This window comes from Amblyraja radiata, chromosome 37 (genome assembly GCF_010909765.2).
Source record: "Amblyraja radiata isolate CabotCenter1 chromosome 37, sAmbRad1.1.pri, whole genome shotgun sequence".
NCBI lineage: Eukaryota > Metazoa > Chordata > Chondrichthyes > Rajiformes > Rajidae > Amblyraja > Amblyraja radiata.
Genome location: NC_045992.1, coordinates 17,293,892 through 17,318,979, shown reverse-complemented (window position 1 = coordinate 17,318,979; position 25,088 = coordinate 17,293,892). Strand labels below are relative to the sequence as shown.

General features: G+C 48.3%; 1 protein-coding gene across 4 annotated transcripts in view; it reads right to left on the bottom strand.

Moving 5' to 3' along the window:
* anxa7 (annexin A7) overlaps positions 1-24,763 on the bottom strand; it is a 56,778-nt gene extending 32,015 nt beyond the window's left edge. Inside the window, exons 1-6 of one of the 4 annotated variants that reach the window (XM_033012886.1) lie at positions 24,626-24,763; positions 7,423-7,519; positions 5,706-6,066; positions 5,469-5,657; positions 2,520-2,639; positions 1,346-1,374 (exon numbers count right to left, since the gene is read on the bottom strand). In XM_033012886.1, the coding sequence (XP_032868777.1) occupies positions 1,346-1,374; positions 2,520-2,639; positions 5,469-5,657; positions 5,706-6,066; positions 7,423-7,467 (744 nt within the window). In that variant the 5' untranslated portion in view covers positions 7,468-7,519; positions 24,626-24,763. Of the gene's footprint in view, positions 1-1,345; positions 1,375-2,519; positions 2,640-5,468; positions 6,067-7,422; positions 7,520-24,625 lie in introns of all 4 variants that reach the window. The other 3 variants (XM_033012887.1, XM_033012888.1, XM_033012885.1) reach the window with 3 other exon arrangements.
* Positions 24,764-25,088: the final 325 nt, after the last annotated feature.

The window sequence follows — 25,088 nt, the reverse complement described above, 5'->3', positions numbered from 1 at the left end:
GCAGTGAACGCGGGTCGGCGTGGACTCGGTGGGTCGAAGGGCCGGCACCTGTAAATGGGGAATTAGGGGAGGGCACCTGTAAATGGGGAATTAGGGGAGGGCACCTGTAAATGGGGAATTAGCGGAGGGCACCTGTAAATGGGGAATTAGGGGAGGGCACCTGTAAATGGGGAATTAGCGGAGGGCACCTGTAAATGGGGAATTAGGGGAGGGCATCTGTAAATGGGGAATTAGGGGAGGGCATCTGTAAATGGGGAATTAGGGGAGGGCAGCATTAGGAGCATGCAGGGAGGGATTTCACGTTCATAAGTCATACATTTAAGCATTCAGATAGGTTAATGACATGATGGGTTTAGAGGGATATGGGCCAAATGGGGGCAGGTGGGACTAGTGTAGATGGGGCATGGTATTCAGTGTTGGGCCGAAGGGCCTGTTTGTTTCCATGCTGTTTGTTTCCATGCTGTATGACTATGACCTCTCCAGTGGACCATTTGCTGGTACTCTCCCCTAATTCTCCATTTACTGGCGCCCTCCTAGTGATAGTAATAGACCGACACAGGTGAGGAGGGTTATTTGGTGGGCATATGGCTGGACAAAGGTCAGATATGAAAAGCCAGAAGGTGTAAGACAAAAGGATTGAAGTGCCAGGAATTGTGAAGCTAGAGGGAGGAATGTAGGCAGAAGGGAATGGAGAGGGAATAAATATGTGCAAATCCAGGTGGGTCATGGGGGGCGGGGGTAATACAGAGGGAAAAGGGAGGGGGAGGGATGAGTAGTTTCTTGTTTAGTTTAGTTTAGATACCGCATGGAAACAGGCCCTTCGGCCCATAGGGTCCGTGCCGACCAGCGATCCCCGCACACTAACACTATCCTACACACACTGGGGACAATTACATTTATATCAAGCCAATGAACCTACAAACATGTACCTCTTTGGAGTGTGGGAGGAAACTGGAGCACCCGGGGAAAACCCACGCAGGTCACGGGGAGAACGTACAAACTCCATACAGACAGCACGCGTGGTCAGGATGGAACCCGGGTCTCTGGCGCTGTGAGGCAGCAACTCTGCCGCTGAACCACAATTGAACGTTTTACTTGCAGCCGTTGGTTTTAAGCTCCACTAATTAACTCCACTGTTCACCATGACAGTGACATTAGAAGGATTTCTAATGAGTAGAACTGGGGACAGCTCCAGAGATGAGGCCTGACCCGCTGAAGTTACTCCAGCGTTTTGTGCCTGCCTTCTTTTGAGGATGTAACATGGTGGTTTAGATTCAATGCCCCATTAATATACAACACAAAGGTAGTCCAGTGATACTGGGCTGTGGGCAATTCCGACACATACCTGGGAAGCTGGTCCAGATCCATATCCACCTGGAACAGAATACAAGAGAGATATTAAACCTGCATAGGACTACAATAGATAATAGACAATAGGTGCAGGAGGAGGCCATTCGGCCCTTCGAGCCAGCACTGCCATTCACAGTGATCATGGCTGATCATCCACAATCAGTACCTCGTTCCTGCCCTCCCCATATCCCCTGACCGTTATCTTTAAGAACTCTAACTAACTCTCTCTTTAAAGCATCCAGAGAATTTGCCTCCACTGCCTTCCAAGGCAATGAATTCCACAAATTCACAACTCTGGGTGAAAATGTTTTTCCTCATCTCAGTTCTGAATGGCCTACCCCTTATTCTTAAACAGTGGCTACTGGTTCTGGACTCCCCCAACTTCGGGAACATGTTTCCTGCCTCTAGTGTGTCCAATCCTTTAGTAATCTTATATGTTTCAATAAGAGTCCCTCTCATCCTTCTAAGTTCCAGTCGCTCCATTGTTTCAACATATGACAGTCCTGCCATCCCAGGATTTAACCTGGTGAACCTACGCTGCACTCCCTCAATAGCAAGAATGTCCTTCCTCAAATTTGGAGACCAAGACTGCACACAATACTCCAGGTGTGGTCTCACTAGGGGCATAAGAAAGAAGTTAAAAGTGATATCAAATGAGTGGATGACTGGGGGTTGAGCGGGCGAGATAATAGTAGATGGAGGGGGAAGAGTCGGACTACATGGGATATCAACGTATTGGTGAATATGTGAGATGGGACTGGGTAACATTAAGGATGAATAAAGGGAGCTGTTAAGAGGAGAAATAGGGTCATGCAACATCCTGGAGAACATGGACAGGTGACGTTTCAGATCTGCACCCTTCTTCAGCATCTGCAGTTCCTTCCTACACTTTCTTTAAGTGTTAGTGTGTATAAAACCTCTTAGGCCAATCGGCTGCCGCATTGTCCTAAGAGGTTTTGGATTAGACGTACTGTTCATAGAGTGATACAGTGTGGAAACAGGCCCTTCGGCCCAACTTGCCCACACTGGCCAACATGTCCCAGCTACACTAGTCCCACTTGCCTGCGCTTGGTCCATATCCCTCCAAACCTGTACTATCCATGTATCTGTCTAACAGTTTGTTAAATGTTGGGATAGTCCCAACGTCAACGACTCTTTGATCACTGTACCTGAGGTCGGGACTCCACCACCGTAGCTTTGGCCAGGCGGCTGAGGGGGTCCACCGTAACCAGGAGTCCCGTAGCCAGGAACACCGCCCGGGGCTGGGGCCGGCGCAGTACCGCCTTGACCTACGAGGGAGAGAAAGAATCAATTGTGTACTCCACCCCCCTCGTCACGACATCCATTCATAACCAGCACAAGGTAGACACAAAATGCTGCAGTAACTCAGCGGTACAGGCAGCAGAGGCTCGATGCGAAACATCACCCATTCCTTCTCTCCAGAGATGCTGCCTGGAGTAACTCCAGTATTTTGTGTCTGTATTCAGCTTTAACATTCACATCATTTCTTGCCTCATTCTTAAAAAGACTAGTTAATCTGGGCCCGGAGTTACAGTCTGCTTCCTGAGACTTGTCTTCACTATATGACGATGCAGATCGAATTGAACCTTCTGGTGATTTTTCAGCTCCCTGAGGATTAAATTACTGCCAATAATTTCCCCAAGAGTCAAATACAAATCTGTGGCGGCACGATGGCACAGCGGGAGAGTTGCTGCCTTACAGCGCCAGAGATCTGGGTTTGATCCTGACTACGGGTGCTGTCTGTACGGAGTTTGTGACCACTTGAGTTGTTTTCTCCGGGTGCTCCGGTTTCCTCCCATTCTCCAGAGACGTACAGGTTTGTAGGTTAATAGCCTTTGATGTAAATTGTCCTGAGTGTGTAGGATAGGGCAGTGTACAGGGATCGCTGGTCGGCCCGGACTCGGCGGGCTGAAGGGCCTGTTTCCGCACTGTATCTCTAAACTAAACGCTCTCACCATGTCTTCACTTAAACAAGCAGACACATTGTCTCCCAGCGCATACACACACAATTCCTCAGCACACACCTTTCCCCAATGTAAACCCACAGGTAACACAGGTATATCACAGTCCATCACCCAGAGCGGACTCCCCACCATCGATTCCATCTACACTTCACTCTGCCTCAGGAGAGAAGCCAAGATAACCAAAGTGCTTTCCAACCCTGGTCATTCCTTCTTCTCCCCGCTCCCATCTGGCAGAAGGTACAGAAGCTCGAAAGTGCACACCACACACTCAGGAATAGCTTCTTCCTCTCTCTTATCAGGCTTATGAACGGTTCTTCCACAAGCAAGGATACTGTCCCATTCACCTCTACCCCATTGCGGACATTGGACTTAGTCTCTGGAAATATGGAAATATGCATTTCCTTCCATTGCTATGCAGACGATACACAACTCTATCTCCCCCTGAAGCCCAAAAACTAATCAAATCTGCTTAACCTTATCCACTGCCTCAAGGATATAAAGTGTTGGATGGCCCAGAATTTCCTCCTACTAAACGAGAGTAAGTCTGAGGTCATCCTTCTCAGCCCCTCGGACTCAATCAAAACGATAGCAGACAGCCTTGGAAGCCGTACCCCACTACTCAAACCTCAGGTCAAAAACCTTGGCGTGATATTTGACCCAGCATTGATATTTGACAAACAAGTCAATGTTGTGGTAAAAGCTAGCTTCTTCCAGCTTCGGACGATCGCTAAAATAAAACAATTCCTCCAGTTTGATGACCTCAAAAAGATCATCCACACATTCATCTCCTCCTGCCTCGATTACTGCAACTCCCTTTATACTGGCATCAGCCAATCTTCCCTGTCCCACCTGCAATTGGTCTAAAACACCGCAGCGAGACTCCTGACGGGCACCCGAAAAAGGGACCACATCACCCCGATCCTGGCCTCTCTCCACTGGCTCCCTGTGCGGTTCCGAATAAATTTCAAGATCCTTCTTTATGTCTACAAAGCAACGGGCTTGTCCCCACCTACATTAAAAGTCAGCTTACCCACCATCACCATCTTTACTCTCAAGCCTTTCTTGACGTCCTCTGAGGGAGGGCTATATGTATGTATTTATGTATGTACTTAGTCTATGAACCACTGTTGTATAACGTTAGTGAATAGAAACATAGAAAATAGGTGCAGGAGTAGGCCATTCGGCCCTTCGAGCCTGCACCGCCATTCAATATGATCATGGCTGATCATCCAACTCAGTATCCTGTACCTGCCTTCTCTCCATACCCCCTGATCCCTTTAGCCACATCTATCTTCCTCTTAAATATAGCCAATGAACTGGCCTCAACTACCTTCTGTGGCAGAGAATTCCACAGATTCACCACTCTCTGTGTGACAAATGTTTTTCTCATCTCGGTCCTAAAAGATTTCCCCCTTATCCTTAAACTGTGACCCCTAGTTCTGGACTTCCCCAACATCGGGAACAATCTTCCTGCATCTAGCCTGTCCAACCCTTTAAGAATTTTGTAAGTTTCTATAAGATCCCCTCTCAATCTTCTATCCTCCACCAATGTAAAGCACTTTGGTCAACGAGAGTTGTTTTTTAAAATGTGCTATAGAAATAAAAGTGACTTGACTTGATAATGCGCAACAATGCTGGGAACTATATTCTATACTCTGTACATTCACCTTTGCTGCTTTACCTGTTGTACTTGAGTCGAGTTGGATTTGTATTCATGTATAGCAATATCTGATTTTGACTGGATAGCATGCAAAACAAATCTTTTCACTGTACCTCGGTACAGGTGTCAATAAAACTAAAACTACCTGGAGTCATTCATCCATTCTCTCAACATTGACAAACTCACGTACATGTGGAACACGTGATTGTCACATGTGACGAGGAACGGTGAAGTTCTTTGCTTGCGTACCCACGGTGTGTAAATAGTCACCACATACAACGCTGACAAAGTTACACACGTGCATGCGCAAGTTAATAAAGGTTATGTGAGTGAATGGAAGATTCAAGACATTCGATTTGTACATTATAGGATTCCAGACTGTTTTCAGAGGCTGTTTGAATAGAAACAAATGCATTTGTGCACGGTACTGGAGTTTATAATCTCAGTAAAATGTTGTTAATGTTGTAGGTTACCTGCAGGATATGTGGGGTATCCAGTCCCACCAGCGCCGTATGCTGGCTGGTTACCTGGGGGTGTGGGGTATCCCCCCGAAGGTGCAGCTGGGTAGGTGCCCGGGGCCCCCTGTCCGGGCCAGCCTTGAGCCTGCGGGTACCCTCCAGCTTGTGGCTGTTGGTACCCCCCCGCTGGGGCCTGTGGGTACCCTCCAGCTTGTGGCTGTTGGTACCCCGCTGCTGGAGCCTGTGGGTAACCCCCACCAGGGACTTGAGGGTAGTTCCCTCCCGGTGCATGGGGGTAGCTCCCTCCGGTCCCTGCTGGGTAGGCCGCACCACCAGCCGCTGGGTAGGCCCCGCCTGCCGCGCCAGGATAGGCCGCACCACCAGCTGCTGGGTAGGCCCCGCCTGCCGCGCCAGGATAGGCCACACCGCCTGCCGCTGGGTAGGCCCCACCAGGCCCTTGAGGGTAGGCCGCACCACCTGCCGCTGGGTAGGCCCCGCCAGGCCCTTGAGGGTAGGCCACACCACCAGCACTACCAGGATAGGCCCCGCCAGGAGCACCAGGGTATGGGTACTGCCCACCAGCTTGGGGATACGCAGGCTGTCCGTCTGTTTGCTGAAACACAAAGAAAATAGAGGGGAAAAAAAAAGCCTTAATCAGAATTGAACCAAAACGCACTCTTTCCAATCCACACCATGTTCTGGCCATAGACATAACTTTTTTAACTAACACCACAGGGCCCGAGCTATAGGGAGTGGTTGTCCAGGCTAGGACTCTAGTCCACTCAGGAGGATGAGGAGTGATCTTATAGAGGTGTACAAATCCATGAGAGGAACACATCAGGTAAATGCCCAGAGTAGGGGAATGTTGAACCAGATGACATAGGTTTAAGGTGAGGGGCGGAAAGATTTAACCGGGAACCAGAGGAGTAATTATTTCACACTAAGGGTGGTGGGTGTATGGAGCTGTTGGAGGAGGGACTATCACAACATCGGCTATAAGCCAGCTAGCCACATCACAGTAACACGGATGACTGGGTGATCGATGGTTAGTGTGGACTCGGAGGGCCGAAAGGCTTGGTTCCAAGATGCATCTCAAAAACAAAAACTAATGCAGGAAAAGGTGGAAGAAAACATATTTGATTACAAGTCACAGGCTACAGAATCAAACATCATTCGATGCCTTGGGATTAATTACAGCAATCAGTGATAAAAGCTTTGTGGCGCAGCGGTAGAGTTGCAGCCAGGGACCCGGGTTCCATCCCGACTATGGGTGCCGACTGCACAGAGTTTGTACGTTCTTCCTGTGACAGCGTTTGTTTTGTGCGGCTACTCTGCTTTCCTCCCACATCCCAAAGATTTGCACGTTTGTAGGTTAATTGACTGCAGTAAAATTGTAAGTTGTCCCTGGGATAGTGCTAGTGTACGGGGTGATCGCTGGTTGGCGCAGATTCCGTGGGAGGAAGGGCCTGTTTCGGCGCTGTCTCTCTAAACTAAACTAAAGTCCGTTAAAACAAGGGCTTACTGTATTTATCCAAGCCCCTTGGCAAGGCCACACGGAAACAGCCCCACCCACATCTACTAGCCGCAAGTTCCAACCAAACACTGCATTATTGCACTCTTAAAGGACCTGTCCCACTTGCCGTTTTTCTGGCGACTTTCGGCGTATTAGGGTCGCCAAAAGATTTTGAACATTTCAAAATCCAGCGGCGACAAAAAAAATGTTGCGACACTTGAGGAAACACCACGCGTCAATGCGTCATCGTGCCGCGACTTTTTCGGTGATCTGATACGTCAGTCAATGATGCCAACAGTCGCCGAAAAAAATCAGCAAGTGGGACAGGCCCTTAACTCTCATCCCTTTTATTTAGCTCCGTGACCACACCGCCAGACGGCTCTCTTCCCACTGCGTCTAATGTCTTCAAGATAGTATTGTGTTTTAACTGATGGGAGAACTAATAACGTTACTTACAGGATAGGCTGGGTAGCCGGTCGAGGGGTAGCCAGGGTACGACATTCTGATTGGTTAGACAAAAATCCAAAGACGTTCAGTGAATATTCTGCAGCTTCTGAAAGTACAAACAGGAGTTGGTCACTTAGACTCACCACAACAACCTAGATTCACAATAAACAATAGACAATAGGTGCAGGAGTAGGCCATTCGGCTCTTCGAGCCAGCACCGCCATTCAATGTGATCATGGCTGATCATCCCCAATCAGTACCCCGTTCCTGCCTTCTCCCCATATCCCCTGATTTTTAAGAGCCCTATCTAGCTCTCTCTTGAAAGCATCCAGAGAACCGGCCTCCACTGAGCCAGAGAATTCCACAGACTCATCAACCTCTGTGAGAAAAAGTGTTTCCTCGTCTCCGTTCTAAATGGCTTACTCATTATTCTTAAACTGTGGCCCCTGGTTCTGGACTCCCCCAAACACCGGGAACATGTTTCCTGCCTCTAGCGTGTCCAAACCCTTAACAATCTTATATGTTTCAAGTAGTACCATCAATTCACGTAGTACCATCTCTACCTTTTACACCAATTTACATAGTAAAACATTCTCAGCTGCTTTTTAGGAATTCCATCGAAGATTAAACATCATAGCATTCATAATGGCCATAGAGCTGAAAAGTTATCAATTTCTCTCTGCGTTTTTTAATTTCTGTTCAAGATTTAATATTGTACCATCAGGCAGATAACACTAAGCTTATTTTTGTTTAGAGGTACAGCATGACCATCGATCACCCGTTCACACTAGTTCTATGTTATCCCACTTTCCCATCCACTCCCTGCACACAGAAGCCAATTAACCTGCAAACCCGTACGATGTGAAAGGAAACCGGAGCAGCTGGAGGAAACCCACGCGGTCACAGGGAGAGCACGCAAACTCCACACAGGCAGCATCCGAGGTCAGGATCGAACCGGGGTCTCTGGTGCTGTGAGGCAGCTGCTCTACCCGCTGCGCCACTGTGCCACCCTAAGCAGCATCGTAAATGAGGAGAAGGATGTGGAAAGTCAATGAAGTTTAAGGAAGTAATTTGAGAGTTTAAGGGCAGCAGCAACAGATGAGTGACGTGATATTAATGCAGCCTGTATACCTCTGATGGTTGTAGACCTGGAACTTCTACATTTGGGGAAAAGGCATAAAACCATGTAGAGATCTGAAGATAAGAATGCGAATTCTAAAAATCAGGTCATTACTCAACCAGGAACAGAAACAAGGAGCGATGAGTGGACAAGGTGCAGGAGCAGCGTTTGCAAGTTTACAACGAGTAGAAATGATTAGGGCAGAGCTGGAATAACTGAACCGTCCTCTCACCTCCCATCTACCCCACTGGAGACTATCGAACTATCTTTAATCGGAATTAACCTTGCGCTAAACATTAGATTCTGCACTAGACCCAGATTCAGGGACAGTTTCTTCCCAGTTGTTATCAGGCAACTGAACCATCCTATCACCAACTAGAGACTGGTCCTAACCTTCCATCGACCTCTTTGGAGATCCTCGGACTATACCTTGCACTAAACGTTATCCCCTTTATCCTGTATCTGTACGCTGTAGACGGTTTGACTATAATCATGTATGGTCTTTCCATTGACTAGTTAGCACACAACACAAAAGCTTTTCATTGTATCTCGGTACACCTGACAATAAACTAAATGAGTCTGGAAATAAAAAAAGCATGGAGGATGGTATCAGCAAAATACTAGGCATGTAGTTCTGCAGCTGAGTACCAACATGGCTGCTCAAAATCAAAAAAGTAGACTAAAGGAGAGATGGGAACCTTGTTTGTAAGTAGGATACATAGGGTTGTATCCTACTTACTCCGGTTCTGAAGGGCTCCACTCTTTCCATATCTGCACTAAGATGCTACAGATGTTCTATCAATCGGTGGTGGCCAGTGCCATCTTGTTTGCTGCCGTATGCTGGGGCAGCAGGGCGAAGGCCGTGGATACCAACAAAATTAACAAGCTCGTCAGGAAGGCTGGCTCCATCCTGGGGGCGGAGTTGGAGTTGGATTCATGGGAGGTGGTCTTGGAGGGGAGGATGCCCCTCAAACTGCGGAGCATCCTGGACAATACAGCTCACCCCCTTCCGTGACACACTGGTCAACCTGAGGAGCACCTTCAGCAACAGACTGGTTCCACCAAGATGCAGCACAGAACGCCACAGGAGATCCTTCTTCCCTGTGGCTATCAAACTGTACAACTCCTCCCCCTTCAGTCGTGGGGCAGACTGAGACTGACTCCCCCTCCCCCCGCCCTACCCAATCTTTGCACACCCCCAATCCTGGACTTTCTACACATCACTTTAATTTGAGGTTTCATGTATCTTGTTGTGTTTTATGACTGTTGGCGGTCCAAGTTCCCTCCTGGGATAAATAAAGTTCCATCGTACCATATCGTATCGTATCGCTGTGGTAGTTTTCCAGACTGGAGGTCTAGGTTTCGCTGAAAGCTTGCTCTCTGTCTGCCATGAACTCCCGGTTGCCAACCATTTTAATTCCCATTCCCATTCGCACACTGACCTTTCTGTCCTGGGCCCCCTCCATTGCCAGAGTCATGCAAACTGGTGTAACAGCACATCATATGCCGCCTGGGCAGCTTACGACCCAATGGTATGTACATTGAATTCTCCAATTTTAAGTAACCTTTAACTAACCGAATCTGACCTTTCTGTCCTGGGCCTCCTCCATGGCCAGATTGAGTCCCACCCTAAATTGGAGGAGCAGCACCTCATATTTCGCTTGGGTAGTTTACACCCCAGCGGTATGAACATTGACTTCTCCAATTTCAGGTAGTCCTTGATTTCTCCCTCCCCAGCTCTCCCACAGCCCACTGTCTCCGCCTTTTCCTTTCTTCTTCCCGCCCCCCCCTCCACATCAGTCTGAAGAAGGGTCTCGACCCAAAACGTCACCTATTCCTTATATACTGGATTGAAGATCAGTTAACAGGTTCGATCCTGACCTCCGGTGCTGTCTGTACGGAGTTTGCACGTTCTCCTTGTGACCACGAGGGTTTCCTCCCACATTCCAAAGGCGTGTGGGTTTGTACATTAATTGGCTTCGGTAAATTGTCCTTAGTGTGTAGGATAGCAAAGTGGGATAACCTAGAACCAGTGTGAATGGGTGATCGATGGTTGGTGTGGACTCAGTGGGCCAAAGGGCCAGTTTCCACACTGTATCTCTGAGACTAAAGCCTGACCAATGTCGGCTACACCTTCTTTATCACTCTGTCTCCTAGTGATGCCACTCTCAGGGAGGGGGGGACTCTGTGTTTGGTCCCAGCTCCCACTCCAGCCTGACTTTAGCTGGGATTACATGCTCAACTCTCTGGAGAGGGTTGGAATTGACAACTTCTTGAGTTGGAAGCAAAACTCTCCACAATTGCTGGCAATGCCTCCAAATAATTGTATGGAGGAAGGAACTGCAGATGTTGGTTTATGCTGAAGATATACACAAAATGCTGGAGTAACGCTGCGGGTCAGGCAGCATCAAGCAGAATAGGTGATGTTTCAGGTGTGGTCTTTTCTCGCCTTCTATTTATTCCCCTCCCCCCCCCCCCCCCCCCCCCACCCCACCCCCACCCACACACCTCCCCCCCAATCCCACCTCTACTTTCAATCTGAAGAAGGGTTCTGATCCGAAACATGACCTATTCTTTTTCTCCAGAGATGCTGCCTGACCCACTGAATTGCAGCAGTATTTTGTGTCTGCCCTCCAAATTCTAAGTAGATTCTTCCATTCTTAAAATGGACATGCCACAATTACATAATGGCCACGTGGTTCAGCCTTGGAAATCACCACAGTGAAACTTGAAACCGGCTGAAGCTGTGTTTAAACGGCAGCAGAGGGTGGGGCAGTCTATCAACACCCTGCCCAGCACACAATCCCAAGGTCTGAATCCAACTTGCATTAGTCAGAGTGCTGGAGTAACTCAGAGCAAAGATCTTATAGCAGAGGATCTTTGACACAGAGTGCTGGAATAACTCAGCGGGTCAGGCATCAGCTCTGGAGAACATGGATGGGTGACTTTTCGAGACCCTTCTTCAGATTGCTTCCTTCCTACAGATCCCAACTTACATTAATCGGCTCGGGCTGCCTGTGAGGTTTAGTTTAGAGATACAGCGCGGAAACAGGCCCCCCCCCCCCCCCCCGGCCCACCGAGTCAGCGCAGACCAGCGATCCCCGCACACTAACACCATCCTACACACACACACTGGGGACAATTTACAATTTTACCAAAGCCAATTAACCTACAAACCTGCACGTCCTTGGAGTGTGGGTGGAAACCACAGTAACTGGGGAAACCCCAGGCACGTGGTCACGGGGAGAACGTACAAACTCCTTACAGACAGCACCCGTAGTCAGGATCAAAATCAAGTTTCTGGCACTGTGAGGCAGCAGCTCTACTGCAGCATCACCGTGACACCCAGATTGTAAAATGCACCTCGACCTAGTTCTAGGTTGGTACAGAAATCAATTTGAAATTGTTTACAGTTGATCTGAAAGGATTGTGCAGGAAGGAACTGAAGGTGCTGCTTTAAACCAAATATATACTGGAGTAAATCAGCGGGACAGACAACATCTCTGGAGAGAAGGAATAGATGACGTTTGGGGTTGAGAACCTTCTTGATCTGAAGATTATTGGATTAGCAATATTAGTGTGTACACAACGGCGTTTCCAGGATACGACCACACTTCACATGATCACTGTGTCGAGGCAGAGTTGAGGCTGGCTGCTGGAAGCTTTATTTCCTGCAGCAACTGTACTCTTGGTTATATCGTCGCATCGTCACAGTGCATGCTTCCTGTTAGGAAATAGTTCCATGGGTTTGGGCGTTTACATGGTGACGCATGGTAGAGTTGCTGCCTCCCACACTCCAAAGACATACAGGTTTGTAGGTTAATTAGCTTCTGTAACGATTGTCTCTAACGTGTAGGATAGTGCTAGCATACAGGGTGATCGCTGGTCGATGCGGACTCGGTGGGCCGAAGGGCCTGTTTCTGCGCTGTGTCTCTAAACTAAACGACTCCAATACCATGATCTCAGCTGACTTGCCCGGATGTTCCACTACAAAAGGACATCTTAAACTGTGCCCTCACATGTGTATGAGTAAGCAAACATACTTGCAGTGATAACAAGGAACTGTATATGCTGGTTTATACCAAAGATAGACACAAAGTGCTGGAGAAACTCAGCGGGTCAGGCAGCATCTCTGGGGAACGTGGATAGGTGATGAAAGATAGACACAAAGTGCTGGAATAACACAGCAGGTTAGGCAGCATCTCTGGGGAACGTGCATTGGTGACTTTTCAGGTCGAGTGCCCTTTTCTGACAGTTTGATAAACAAAGTTTGATAAATTCAGATAGTTTGATACTTTCTGTAGATTGATAAATGTTCTTCTGTCAAAACTCCTCCCGTCCAAGCTTGATACAGGTAATTATGCTCTAACGTGATGGTTACATTCCTAACGAACCTCTCATTATAGAACGTCACGATGCAGCAGATCAAGCTGTAGCTGACTTCAAAACAAAGATTTTCACGATCGTGTTTGTGCTATAACTAACATAGCCTGGGTAAAACACATCAGTTTACAGATACGGCATCTAAACGTCCCTTCGAGTCCACACCGGTGGCCCATTCTATGTTATATTATCTCCTTTTCTCATCCACTCTCTTTCCACTAGGGACAATTTACAGAAGCCAATTAACCAACATTATATCAAATTCACATTACGAAAAGACACATTGAGTGATTAAGATACTCACAGAGTCCACGCCGACCATCGATCACCCATTCCACACTAGTTCTATGTTATCCCACTTTCTCATCCACTAGGGGCAATTTACAGAGATCCAATTAACCTACAAACCCGCACGTCTTTGGGGTATGGGAGGAAACCGGAGCAGCCGGAGGGAACCCATGCGGTCACAGGGAGAACGTGCAAGCTCTACATAGACAGCACCTGAGTTCAGGATCGAAGCCCAGGTCTCTGGCGCTGTGTGGCAGCAGTTCTACCAGCTGCCCCACTGTGCAGCCATCATAGAAACATAGAAACATCTAACTCCCTCTTAAATATGGCCAATGAACTGGCCTCAACTACCCTCTGTGGCAGAGAGTTCCAGAGATTCACCACTCTCTGTGTGAAAAATGTTTTTCTCATCTCGGCCCTAAAGGATTTCCCCTCTATCCTTAAGCTGTGACCCCTTGTCCTGGACTTCCCCAACATCGGGAACAATCTTCCTGCATCTAGCCTGTCCAACCCCTTAAGAATTTTGTACGTTTCTATAAGATCCCCTCTCAAATCTCCTAAATTCTAGCGAGTACAAGCCGAGTCTATCCAGTCTTTCTTCATATGAAAGTCCTGACATCCCAGGAATCAGTCTGGTGAACCTTCTCTGCACTCCCTCTATGGCAATAATGTCCTTCCTCAGATTTGGAGAGCAAAACCGTACGCAATACTCCAGGTGTGGTCTCACCAAGACCCTGTACAACTGCAGTAGAACCTCCCTGCTCCTATACTCAAATCCTTTTGCTATGAATGCTAACATACCATTCGCTTTCTTGGAAATACCTGTACAGTGAACTCAGGATAATCCTACACCCTCCTTGGCCTTACATGGGCCTGATATAACAATACAGATGCAGCTTAATAGTAATACGAAGAATAAATATGCAACTTCTCAAGGCAGAATCACAGTAAACCCTTGCAATAACAAGGGGAGGGGGGGAGGAGATGGTGTCCATTATTGCTGATCATCCGCTATAAGAGTGAGGGGAGGATAAAGTTTAACCCAAGGCCGAGATGGAAGAAACACGGCGTTGGTGGGGGTTAAACTGGGGGGGGTTCAGACCCCGGCCCCACACGCAGTGCGCCAGGGACGGGCCCGGTACCAACACCTCAACCGGGAGCTGCTGTTGCATGGTGGTAACTGGCGGAAATGGTGGGGGGGGGGGGGGGGTGTAGTGCTATAACGAAAATACGCTACATAGAGTGTGCAGAAAGGAGCTGCAGATGCTAGTTTATAACGAGGATAAACACAAAGTGCTGGAGTAACTCAGCAGCATCTCCAGCATCCCTGCCAATAGGTACCAGGCACCACCACTCTCTGTGTGGAAAAAAAACCTGCCCCACACATCTCCCTCACTTTGCCCTTCTCACCTTGAAGCTATGCCCTGTAGAATTTGATATTTGATATATGCATAATACATTCTACTTTATAACTTTGGATGACCAGCCATGATCATATTGAATGGCGGTGCAGGCTCAAAGGGCCGAATGGCCTACTCCTGCACCTAATTTATATGTTTCTATACTTCTATCAGGTCTTCCAACGCTCCAAAGAAAACACTCCAAGTTTGTCCAAGCTCTCATTGTAACTAATGCCCTCTAATCCAGGCATCATTCTGATAAACCTCCTCTGCACCCTCTCCAAAGACTCCACGTCCTTCTTGTAATGGGGGCGACCAGAACTGCACGCAATAATCCAAATGCGGCCTAACCAAAGTCCTCGAGAGCTGCATTATGACTTCCTGACTCTTGTACTGAACACCACCACCAATGAAGGCAAGCACACCACACGCCCTCTTTACCACAGGATTCAGCACTTCAAGTGCAAATCCAAGTACTTTTAAACTCCTTTGTGGAAAGAGAAACAGAATTAACATTTCTGGCAGAAACCTCTTCACCCACAGAAAAACACCCAACAGGTCAAGCTGCAAATGTGTAAAGAGAATTCAAGTTAACATTTCAGACCAAAGAGATATCGTTGCCAAAGACTTGGAACGTTATCTCTGATTCTTGTTCATAGAAACATGGAAAAAGGTGCAGGAAGAGGCCATTCGGCCCTTCGAGCCAGCACCGCCACTTCAGCAACTTCCACTGAAGCTGTGTGACAGAGTCAGAATCATACAGCATGGAAACAGGCCCTTCGGCCTAACTTGCCCATGCCGACCAAGATCCCCCATTTACACTAGACCCACCTGGCTGAGTTTGGCCCATATTTCTCTAATCCAGGGGTGGGGAACCTGCGGCCTTAAGGCCACATGTGGCCTTCTAGGCCATTAAGTGCGGCCTTTTGAACGAATCCAAATTTTATAGAACAAATCTTTTATTTTTATTCATATATTTTTGTTCGTCTTTTATTATTTTTATTTTAATCTTAAAATGAACGTATTTAAAATACCAAAGAGTAAAAGAAGATTCAACGAAATAATCCTCCCCGACTGACGGCCACAATTAAAACATCAGTAAATTATGAGGGCTATTTTAACAAAATAATGTACATTTTGAAGTATATCTAATTGAAGTTTCTTGGATGCGGCCATTAGATTACAGCTAACTTAATGCGGCCTTTCACCATGAAAAGGTTCCCCACCCCTACTCTGATCCTTTCCTACCCATGTACCTATCCCAATGCCTTTTAAATGTTGTTATAACACCTGGCTCAAATGCTTCCTCTAGCAGCTCGCTCTCCCACCTCAGTTTCTATTCAATCTTTCCCCTCACCTTAAACCTCTGGTTCTTGATTCCCCTACTCTGGGTAAAGGACTCTGTGTATTCATCCTATCTATTCCCCTCATGATCCCGTGCACCTCTATCAAATCACCTCTCATTCTCCTCCACTCAGAGGAATAAAGTCCGAGCCTGTTCAACCTCTCCCTATAGCTCAGGCCCTCAAGTCCTGGCAATGTCTTCATGGATCTTCTCTGCACTCTTTACCAGCTTAAGAACATAAATCTCGACCAAGTGCAGACCCGTTGGGTCTGTTCCTGCAACGCGCGGTTGCAAGGGGAGGGGGTGGCCTGACGTCATCGCGCAACGCCACGCGCTTGGCATACGCCGTCAAGGCGCTGCGTACGACATCAAGACGCTGCGTACGACCGTCGAGACGCTGCGTACGCCCTCAATGCGTCTGCGGGCCGACAGGCCGTTGACGCGTGGGATTTTCGGACAGTGCAAGCCAGCGAGGACGGCGATGTTTGGCTTCGGCCAGCGTGACAGAGCCGGGTTTATACTTCTATCAGGTAGATTTTGGGTAGATTTTATTAAAAATGTGTACTGAAAAAAGACTACATTTAATGAGGAGTGGATGAGCGAATGTAAAAGTGAAATGGCTAGGGAAATGGTAAAAATCTCGGCGTTTATGCGTGTGGTTTTGGTGGAGTAACGAATTAAAGGGCAGGAATATGACATACACCCTCACACGCACACAGTTTTAATAGTATATAGATATAGATGTCCAAGATAGAACAATGAAATTCCTACTTGCAGCAGCACAACAGACTATGCAAACAGAGAAACTCAACGGGTGAGGCAGCATCCGTGGACCAAAGGAATAGGTGACGTTTCGGGTCGGGACCCTTCTTTAAACAGAGTTCTCTGTTATCAATATAATAAACTAAAAAAAATATTCAGTGTGTGTATGTATTATATATAACAAACACATATATATGTAAAATACACACACACATAATACACATAACAATACCAACGTTTCTGTTCTTATGTTTAGCTTTTTGCAGTTTTCGATATTTTAAGTTCAATTTTCTACTGTCACCATTCTTTCGGTAGTGACTTTCCTCTCTCTCAGCGATAGAAAGTTCTCAATTCCCCTACAATTCTTCCTGTGACAGCTTTAAACTCACCCCTCCCTTGTTATCAACTCTTCATCAAAGGGAAACAGTTCTTTCCAATCCATTCTATTTTAACCTCACGTAACTACACTCGAAAATCTTGCACGTGACAATGCTCCACAGTTATATTTAGCAACTCCCTGCTGGCAGCAAGTTATATTGGTCGTGTAACTCTCTGTGAAATCCCTGCAGAGACTGAGTTAGAGGTATTTTTTCACGGACCAGGTGATAGAGCAAGGCCAATGTCAACATTGCTGACAGATCTTAATAGTTTGTGCAGGAAGGAACTGCAGAAGCTGGTGTACACCAAAGATAGACACAAAATGCTGGAGTAACTCAGCGGGACAGGCAGCTCAGCCCATCCTGATGCTACTAACTCTTTGCAAAAGCTACCCATCTGATTCCATCATCTCTAACCCCTAAAAGTACTCCCACCTTAGTGGCGCAACCGACAGAGCTACTGCCTTACACCCTCGGTAGCCCAAGTTCAATCCTGAACTCCGGTGCTCTCTAGGTGGAGTTTGCACGTTCTCCCTGTGTGGGGGATGTTGATGGAAATACAAGCATAGAATATGATGTGGTGGGTAAAATGGGTCTTTGATGATGGATGGACTTGGGGTGAAGGGTGTAGGAAGGAACTGCGGATGCTGGTTAAACTGAAGACACAACACATCTGAAGAAGGGTCTCGACCCGAAATGTCACCCATTCCTTCTCTGTCTGTCCCGCTGGAATAAAGGACCTGTCCCACTTATGTGTCCTTGGCACGCAAATTACGCGACCTCGTGGTCGCGTTGAGGCGTACGGGCATCATGTGGCCGCGCAGGACCAACCCACTGAGAAGCGCGGAGGGGTATGCAGTTGTATGCGACATTGCGCGGGGCTCCGAAATATTTGTAGTGAACGAAATCTTCGTGCGCCAACGGCCTGTCGCTGAACTGACGGCCAAAGTGGGACATGCCTACAACCCTGGCGCGACGCAACGTCTCACCTTCAACAGCAGCAGAAGCAGGCAAACGATCGCCGAGCTCGGCCTGGGGCGCAAGGCCGTTGTGGTCCGGATCCGCCCCCGCTTCTACTCCCAGAGCGGGGCCAAGAAAATTGAAGATAGACGCAAAATGTTGGAGTAACTCAGCGGGACCGGCAGCATCTCTGGAGAGAAGCAATGGGTGACGTTTCGGGTCAAGACTCTTCTTTTCAGACTGAAGAAGAGTCTTGACACGAAAGTCACACATTGCTTCACTCCAGAGATGCTGCCAGTCCCGCTGAGTTACTCCAACTTTGTGTCCATCTTCAAATGACGTCACGCGCTCCAGACGGCTGTGCGTACGCATGTAATCGCAACGACCTTCGCGGGACCATCGCGGCTCAAAGCGACCACGAGGTTGCGTAATTTGCGTGACAAGGACACGTATGTGGGACAGGCCCTTAACTCAGCGGGACAGACAGAGATGCTGCCTGTCCCTCTGAGTTACTCCAGCATTTTGTGTCTATCATTGGGATAAAGGAGCTTTCGATGTTGTACACCTCTGTAATTTGAGTATTTATCATATCGCCTATTTGAATTTACTTCCTGCATCCTTCAACATAGTGCATTTTATAACAATTCCACTGTATTACAACACTAGAGATCCGCATTCTTTAATCCGGTCTCTCCTCAACCTTTGGCATTCAAGAGAAAACAATCCAAGTCAGTCCAAACTCTCCTTATAGTTAAAACCCTCTAATCAATGCATGTTCTCGTCAATCTCTTCTGTAGCCTCCCCACATCCTTCCTGTATTAGGCCGACCAGAACTGCATATAATACTCCAAAGTCCGACAAATTTGCATTTTAACTTCCTGAGTCTTATACTCAATGCCTTAGTGGTTCAGCGGTAGAGTTGCTGCCTCACAGTGCCAGAGACCCAGGTTCAACCCTGACCTTGCGTGCTGTCTGTACTGAGTTTGTACGATCTCCCTGTGACTCCGTGGGCTTTCACAGATAGTCTGGTCTCCTCACGCTTTCCACAGACATTCAGGTCTGTAGGTTAATTAGCTTCTGTAAATTGTCCCTAGTGTGTGGAAGAGAAATAGTGTACTTTTTCTGGTCAGCGTGGACTCGGTGGGCCGAAGGTCCTGTTTCCACCCAATATCATTAAACTAAACTACACTAATGTCATCTAAACTAAACTATAAACTAATCTACACTAAACTCAAAATAAATCTCCCTTATCTCTGGCTGTTCCACTTGCCAATGGCTCAGATCTTGCGCTCTGCTCCCAGAAGCTCCTGCATCATTTCTCTACACTAATCAAAGAATCAGCCTAATTTGATCTGGATTCCTCCAGAAATACATGAATCGCTCTTTAACTGGTACACGTAATTTTGCAATGCACAAAATGGACTGTTTGTCTACACAACATGAATCATTAGAGATCTAACATGTTTAAGAATGAACTGCAGATGCTGGAAAAATCGAAGGTAGATAGAAATGATGGAGAAACTCGGCGGGTGAGACAGCATCTATGGAGCGAATAGGTGACATTTTGGGTCGAGACCCTTCTTCAAACTGATGTGGGGGTGGTGGGGGCAGGAAGAAAAAAGGAAAAGAGGAGAGTCCCTATGAGGTCGAGATTAACATAGATCATAAGGAGATCTAACAGTGCATTGTGGATGAGATATTTTGAGGCGTTTTGGAATGATGTTGCACAGGGATAGACACAAAATGCTGCAGTAACTCAGCGGGTCAGGCAGCATCTCTGGAGAGAAGGAATGTGGGTGACATTTCGGGTCGAGACCCATCAGGGTCCATTCTGGAGAGTTTTCTGCACCAGATGATACAGGTCCACCACCGATTTTCCGGTAACTGGCGGTCTGGCACCTCCTTTATTCCTGACAAAAATACGAGCACTCGAAATCCCCCCCCCAAAAAATGTGGCTCCAAGGCCAGATGAGGCTGCCAATCTTTACCTCATCGGGACTTCCGCGGCCGATTGGTGGGTGGAATTTGTCCCGGGGCTCTGGAACTCCGGCCCGGCCAGAGCCGGCTGATCCGTTCCCATAGCCGACTTCCACGGCCGACTTTGTGGGCCGGTATCTCGGCCCCGCTCGCGGCTGCCTAGGTGGACTGTCCTGGTACCACCGGACGGCTCTCAGAGCCCATGACCTCTGTTGGTCTGGCAAAACAGATCATCCAGATAGGCTCTGGAACCAAGGGTGCCGGAAAACCAGTGTTCATAAAGCAGCAACTACCAGCTTGTTAATGCCGCTGCTACCTCACAGAAAAACTCAGGAGATAGACACAGAAGGCTGGAGTGACTCAGTGGGGCAGGCAGCATCTCTGGAGAACACGAATAGGTGACGTTTTGGGTCTGGTTCCTCATTCAGACTGTTAGCAAAACTCAGGGGAATTAGTTCCAGTCCAGAGGCTTGGGTTGTCTTTGACTCCAGAACGAGGTGAGATGCTTACTTATTAACACATACAATTGTGGGTGCAACACTAAATTAGTCATAATCCCGAGGGCAGGACCAACAATGCAAAGAAGAGTTCAATCTCTGCCAAGGCAGCCATGGAATTTAAATTTCATTAATATAATAACCTGGATTTTTTTTTAAATGTTCGTTATAATGGTGCTGGGTAGCATGGTGGCATCACGGCAGAGTTGCTGCCCTACAGCGCCAGAGACCTGGGTTTGATCCTGACTACTGGTGCTGTCTGTATGGAGTTTGTACGTTTGCCCCATGACCATGTGGGTTTTCCCCGGGTGATCAGATTTCCAACCACACTCCAAAGACATACAACTTTTTAGTTTAATTGGCTTCGGTAAAGATGATAAATTGTCCCTACTGCTAGTGCAAGGGGTGATCGCTGGTCAGCGTGGACTCGGTGGGCCGAAGAGCCTGTTTCCGCGGTGCATCTCTAAACTAAACTAAAAATACAAGTCCACCACTGATTTTCTGGCAACATGTAATCCAGACAAAATTACAAAAGCGACCTTGAAATGTCCCTCAGAAATCCCCCCAAAAATGTGGTGCCTCGGCCGGGTGAGGCAGCCAATCTCGACCTCATCGGGACTTACGTGCCGATCGGCGGGTGGAGTTTGGTCCTGCAAATTGGATCCGGCAGAGAGGCTCTGGAACCAAGCGTGCCTGAAAATTGCTGGTGGACCTGTACCTCATCTCTTAAATGGCTTACACCTTATTATTAAGCTGTGCTGCCAATCCAGGACTTCCCCATCACATAGACCATCCTTTTTCTGATTTGTCCCGTCCTATTATAATTCGGAGGGTGTCTGTGATTTCATTCATCTAAACTATAATTGATCTAATCTCTGGCCAATGTCAGGCCTGCCATCCCAGGGATGAGTCTGACAAACCTTTGTTGAATTCCATCCAGAGCAAGAACTGCCATTCTCAGATAAAGGCATTCAACTTCCCTCATTAACTCAGGGTGAAATTTTACTATGAGCCTCCACTGTCACATGCTGTCCCTATATGGGTCCACCATCGATATTCTGGCACCCTTGGTTCCAGAGTCTTTCTGGATTATCTGTTTTGCCGAACCAACAGAGGTCACCAGACCTGTCCGCCAGTTTCAGATTTCCGGCCGCAGGGTGAAAATTCGACCCGCCGATCGGCTGTGGAAGTCCCGATGAGGTCGAAATCAACTGTCTCACCCGGCTTGGGCGCCACTTAGGCGGGGGGGCTTCCAGTTTCGGGGGAGACTTCCAAGTGAGAATTTCAAGTGAGCTCTCGTAATTTTGTCTCGATTAAAGGAAGTGCCGGACACCAGTTGGCGGAAAATCGGTGGTAGACCTACATTTGACTCTTGAAGCAATGGAGCTCAGTGTACCGTTTGCCTTCCCACCTTCCCAATCTCCTGCGGTACCTTCAGTGACCAATGCACAAGGGCATCGACGGTTCACTGCACCTTCCCATTCCTAGGCTTTTGACATTCAGATCATGCTGCCCTCCTGTTATTGCCACCAACGTTTATCTTCATTGTACTAGACCTACTGTGTGTAAAATCATGAGGGAATCCATAGTGTTAATGCGCAACGTTTTTTACCCGGGGTGGGAGAGCCAAAATAAAGAGGACATTGTGAGCGGCACGGTGGGGGCGCAGGGGTAGAGCTACTGCCTTACAGCGCCAGAGACTAGGGTTTGATTCTGACTACGGGGGCTGTCGGTAACGAGTTTGTACGTTCTCCCCGTGACCTGCACGGGTTTTTTGCGAGATCTTCGGTATCCTCCCACTCTCCAAAGATGTACAGGTTTGTTGGTTTATTGGCCTGTTCCCGCGCTGTATCTCTAAACTAAACTGATATGTTTAAGGTGAGAGGGGTAAGCTTTAATAGGAACCTGATTGGCAACGATTTCACTCAAGAGTGGTGGATATATAAGGAACGAGCTGCCAGAGGAGGGTTGAGGCAGGTACTATAACAGCACTTGGAAGACACTTGGATAGGTACATGGATAGGAAAGGTCACGAGGGATATGGGCCAAATGCAGGCAGGTGGAACTAGTGTAGGTGGGCATGACGGTCCACATGAATGAGTTGGGCCGAAGGGCCTGTTTCCGTGCTGCATGACTCGTTGATTCTCTGCCATGCCATTCCCTCCGCCTTGACAAATCAACCGGGAACTGCTTTGCAAACTCACGCCTCACCCTCCCACCCCGCCTTGTGCCATTCATAAACCCAAGTACATATTACATTTAATTCCCTCGTCCAAATCATCAATGTATATTGTGAATAGGTTGGCTCCCAATAGGTATGGTCTGAAGAAGGGTCTCAACCCAAAATGTCACCCATTGCTTCCTGACCCACTGAGTTACTCCAGCATTTTGTATCTATCTGTGATCTCCAGAGATGCTGCCTGTCCTGCCGAGTTACTCCAGCATTTTGTGTCTATCAGTGACTGCTAATTGTAAGGAAAAACCTGCTTATTCCCACATTTTGTTTCCCATTGGCCAACCTCCATCAACATAAGTATTTTAAAACTAATTCCACGTTCTAATTTTGCGTCGTTTGTGTGGGAGCTTATCGAAAGGGTTCTGAAAATCCAAGAGAATCCAAGTCTGAAGAAGGGTTTTGGCCCGAAATGTTGCCTATTTCCTTCGTTCCATAGATGCTGCTGCACCCGCTGAGTTTCTCCAGCACTTTTGTCTACCTTCTGAGAATCCAAATTCTCCACATTCGCTGGGGTACCCTCTTTTAATCTGATTACACCCTCAACAGCACCAGCAACCTGTCCTATCCATGTACCTGTCTAAATGTTTCTTAAACGTTGCAGTAGCCCTTGCCTCAACTACCTCCTCCAGCAGCCCGTTCCATACATCCACCATTATTGGGTAAAAAAGTTGCCACTCAGGTTCCTATCAAATCTTTCACCCCTCACCTTAAACCTGTCTTCCAATTCTTGATTCCCTTACTCTAGGGAAGAGACTATTCCCCTCATGATTTCCCAAACTCCACACTGCACCCAAGATCAGCATCATACTCGGGTCTCTGAAGGCTGGGGCAGTTCCAGTGACTGCCAGAGCACACAGAGGTAGGTGTGAGGGTGAGTGGGTGAGTGTGAAGGTGTCTGAGGGTGAGTGTGAGTGGGTGGGGCTGAGTGGGAGTGTGAGTGGGTGTGAGGAGATGAATGAGAGGGTGTGAGTGTGAGGGTGTGCGTGGGTGAGGGTGAGTGGGTGTGTGGGTGAGGGTGAGTGGGTGTGAGTGAGTGTGAGGGTCACTGGGTGGGTAAGAAAGTGTGAGTGTAGGGTGAGTGTGTCTGCGTGTGTGTGTGAGTGTATGTGTGAGTGAGGGGATGAGTGAGTGTGTGTGTGTGAGTGTGGGGGTGAGTGTGGGGATGAGTGTGTGTGAGTGTGAGTGTGGGAGTGAGTGTGAGTGTGAGTGTGGGAGTGAGTGTGTGGGGGTGAGAGTGAGGATGAGTGTGAGTGTGGGAGTGAGTGTGTGTGGGTGAGTGTGGGGATGAGTGTGAGTGTGGGAGTGAGTGTGTGTGTGTGTGTGGGGGTGAGTGTGGGGATGAGTGTGAGTGTGGGAGTGAGTGTGGGGATGAGTGTGAGTGTGGGAGTGAGTGTGTGTGTGGGGGTGAGTGTGGGGGTGTGTGTGTGTGGGGGTGAGTGTGGGGATGAGTGTGAGTGTGGGAGTGAGTGTGTGTGTGGGCGTGAGTGTGGGGATGAGTGTGAGTGAGTATGAGTGTGAGTAAGTGTGGCTGCGTGAGTGTGGGAGTGAGTGTGAGGGTGTGTGGGGGTGAGTGTGTGTGTGGGGGTGAGTGTGGGGATGAGTGTGAGTGTGTGTGGGGGTGAGTGTGTGTGTGTGAGTGAGTGTGTCTGCGTGAGTGTGTGAGTGAGTGTGAGCCGAGGGCCGGGTCGGGGCCCAGCGCTGCGCGGCCGCTCCCACAGCCGGGAACTGGCGCTCCCATACCGGCCGCTGCAACAGCCGCGGGACAGGGACAGGGACAGGGACAGACTCTCCTCCACGGCCCACGGCCCGCACCCCCGGCCCTGGGTCCAGGCTGCCTCCCCTCCCCTCCCGGCCCAGCCCCAGGTACCTGCTATCCGGCGCCGCCCGATCCGCTCCTCTCAGTCCCACCACTTCCGTCTCCCGAGCGAGTGCCCGCCCCCCCGGCGCAACACAGGCGGAGCAGCATCGGCGCAGAGAACCAGCCCACAACTGGCGCAGAACTAGTGCAATGCAGAACTGGTGCAGAACTCGTGCAATGCACAACTGGTGGAGAACTAGTACAACACACAACTAGTGCAGAAATAGTGTAACACATTAGTGCAGAACTAGTGCAATGCACAACTAGTGCAGAACTAGTGCAATGCACAACTAGTACAGAACTAGTGTAATCCACATTAATGCAGAACTAGTGTAACACGTTAGTGCAGAACTAGTGTAACACATTAGTGCAGAACTCGTGCAATGCACAACTAGTGCAGAACTAGTGTAACGTACGACTAGTGCACAACTAGTGCAATGCACAACTGGTGGAGAACTAGTACAACACACAA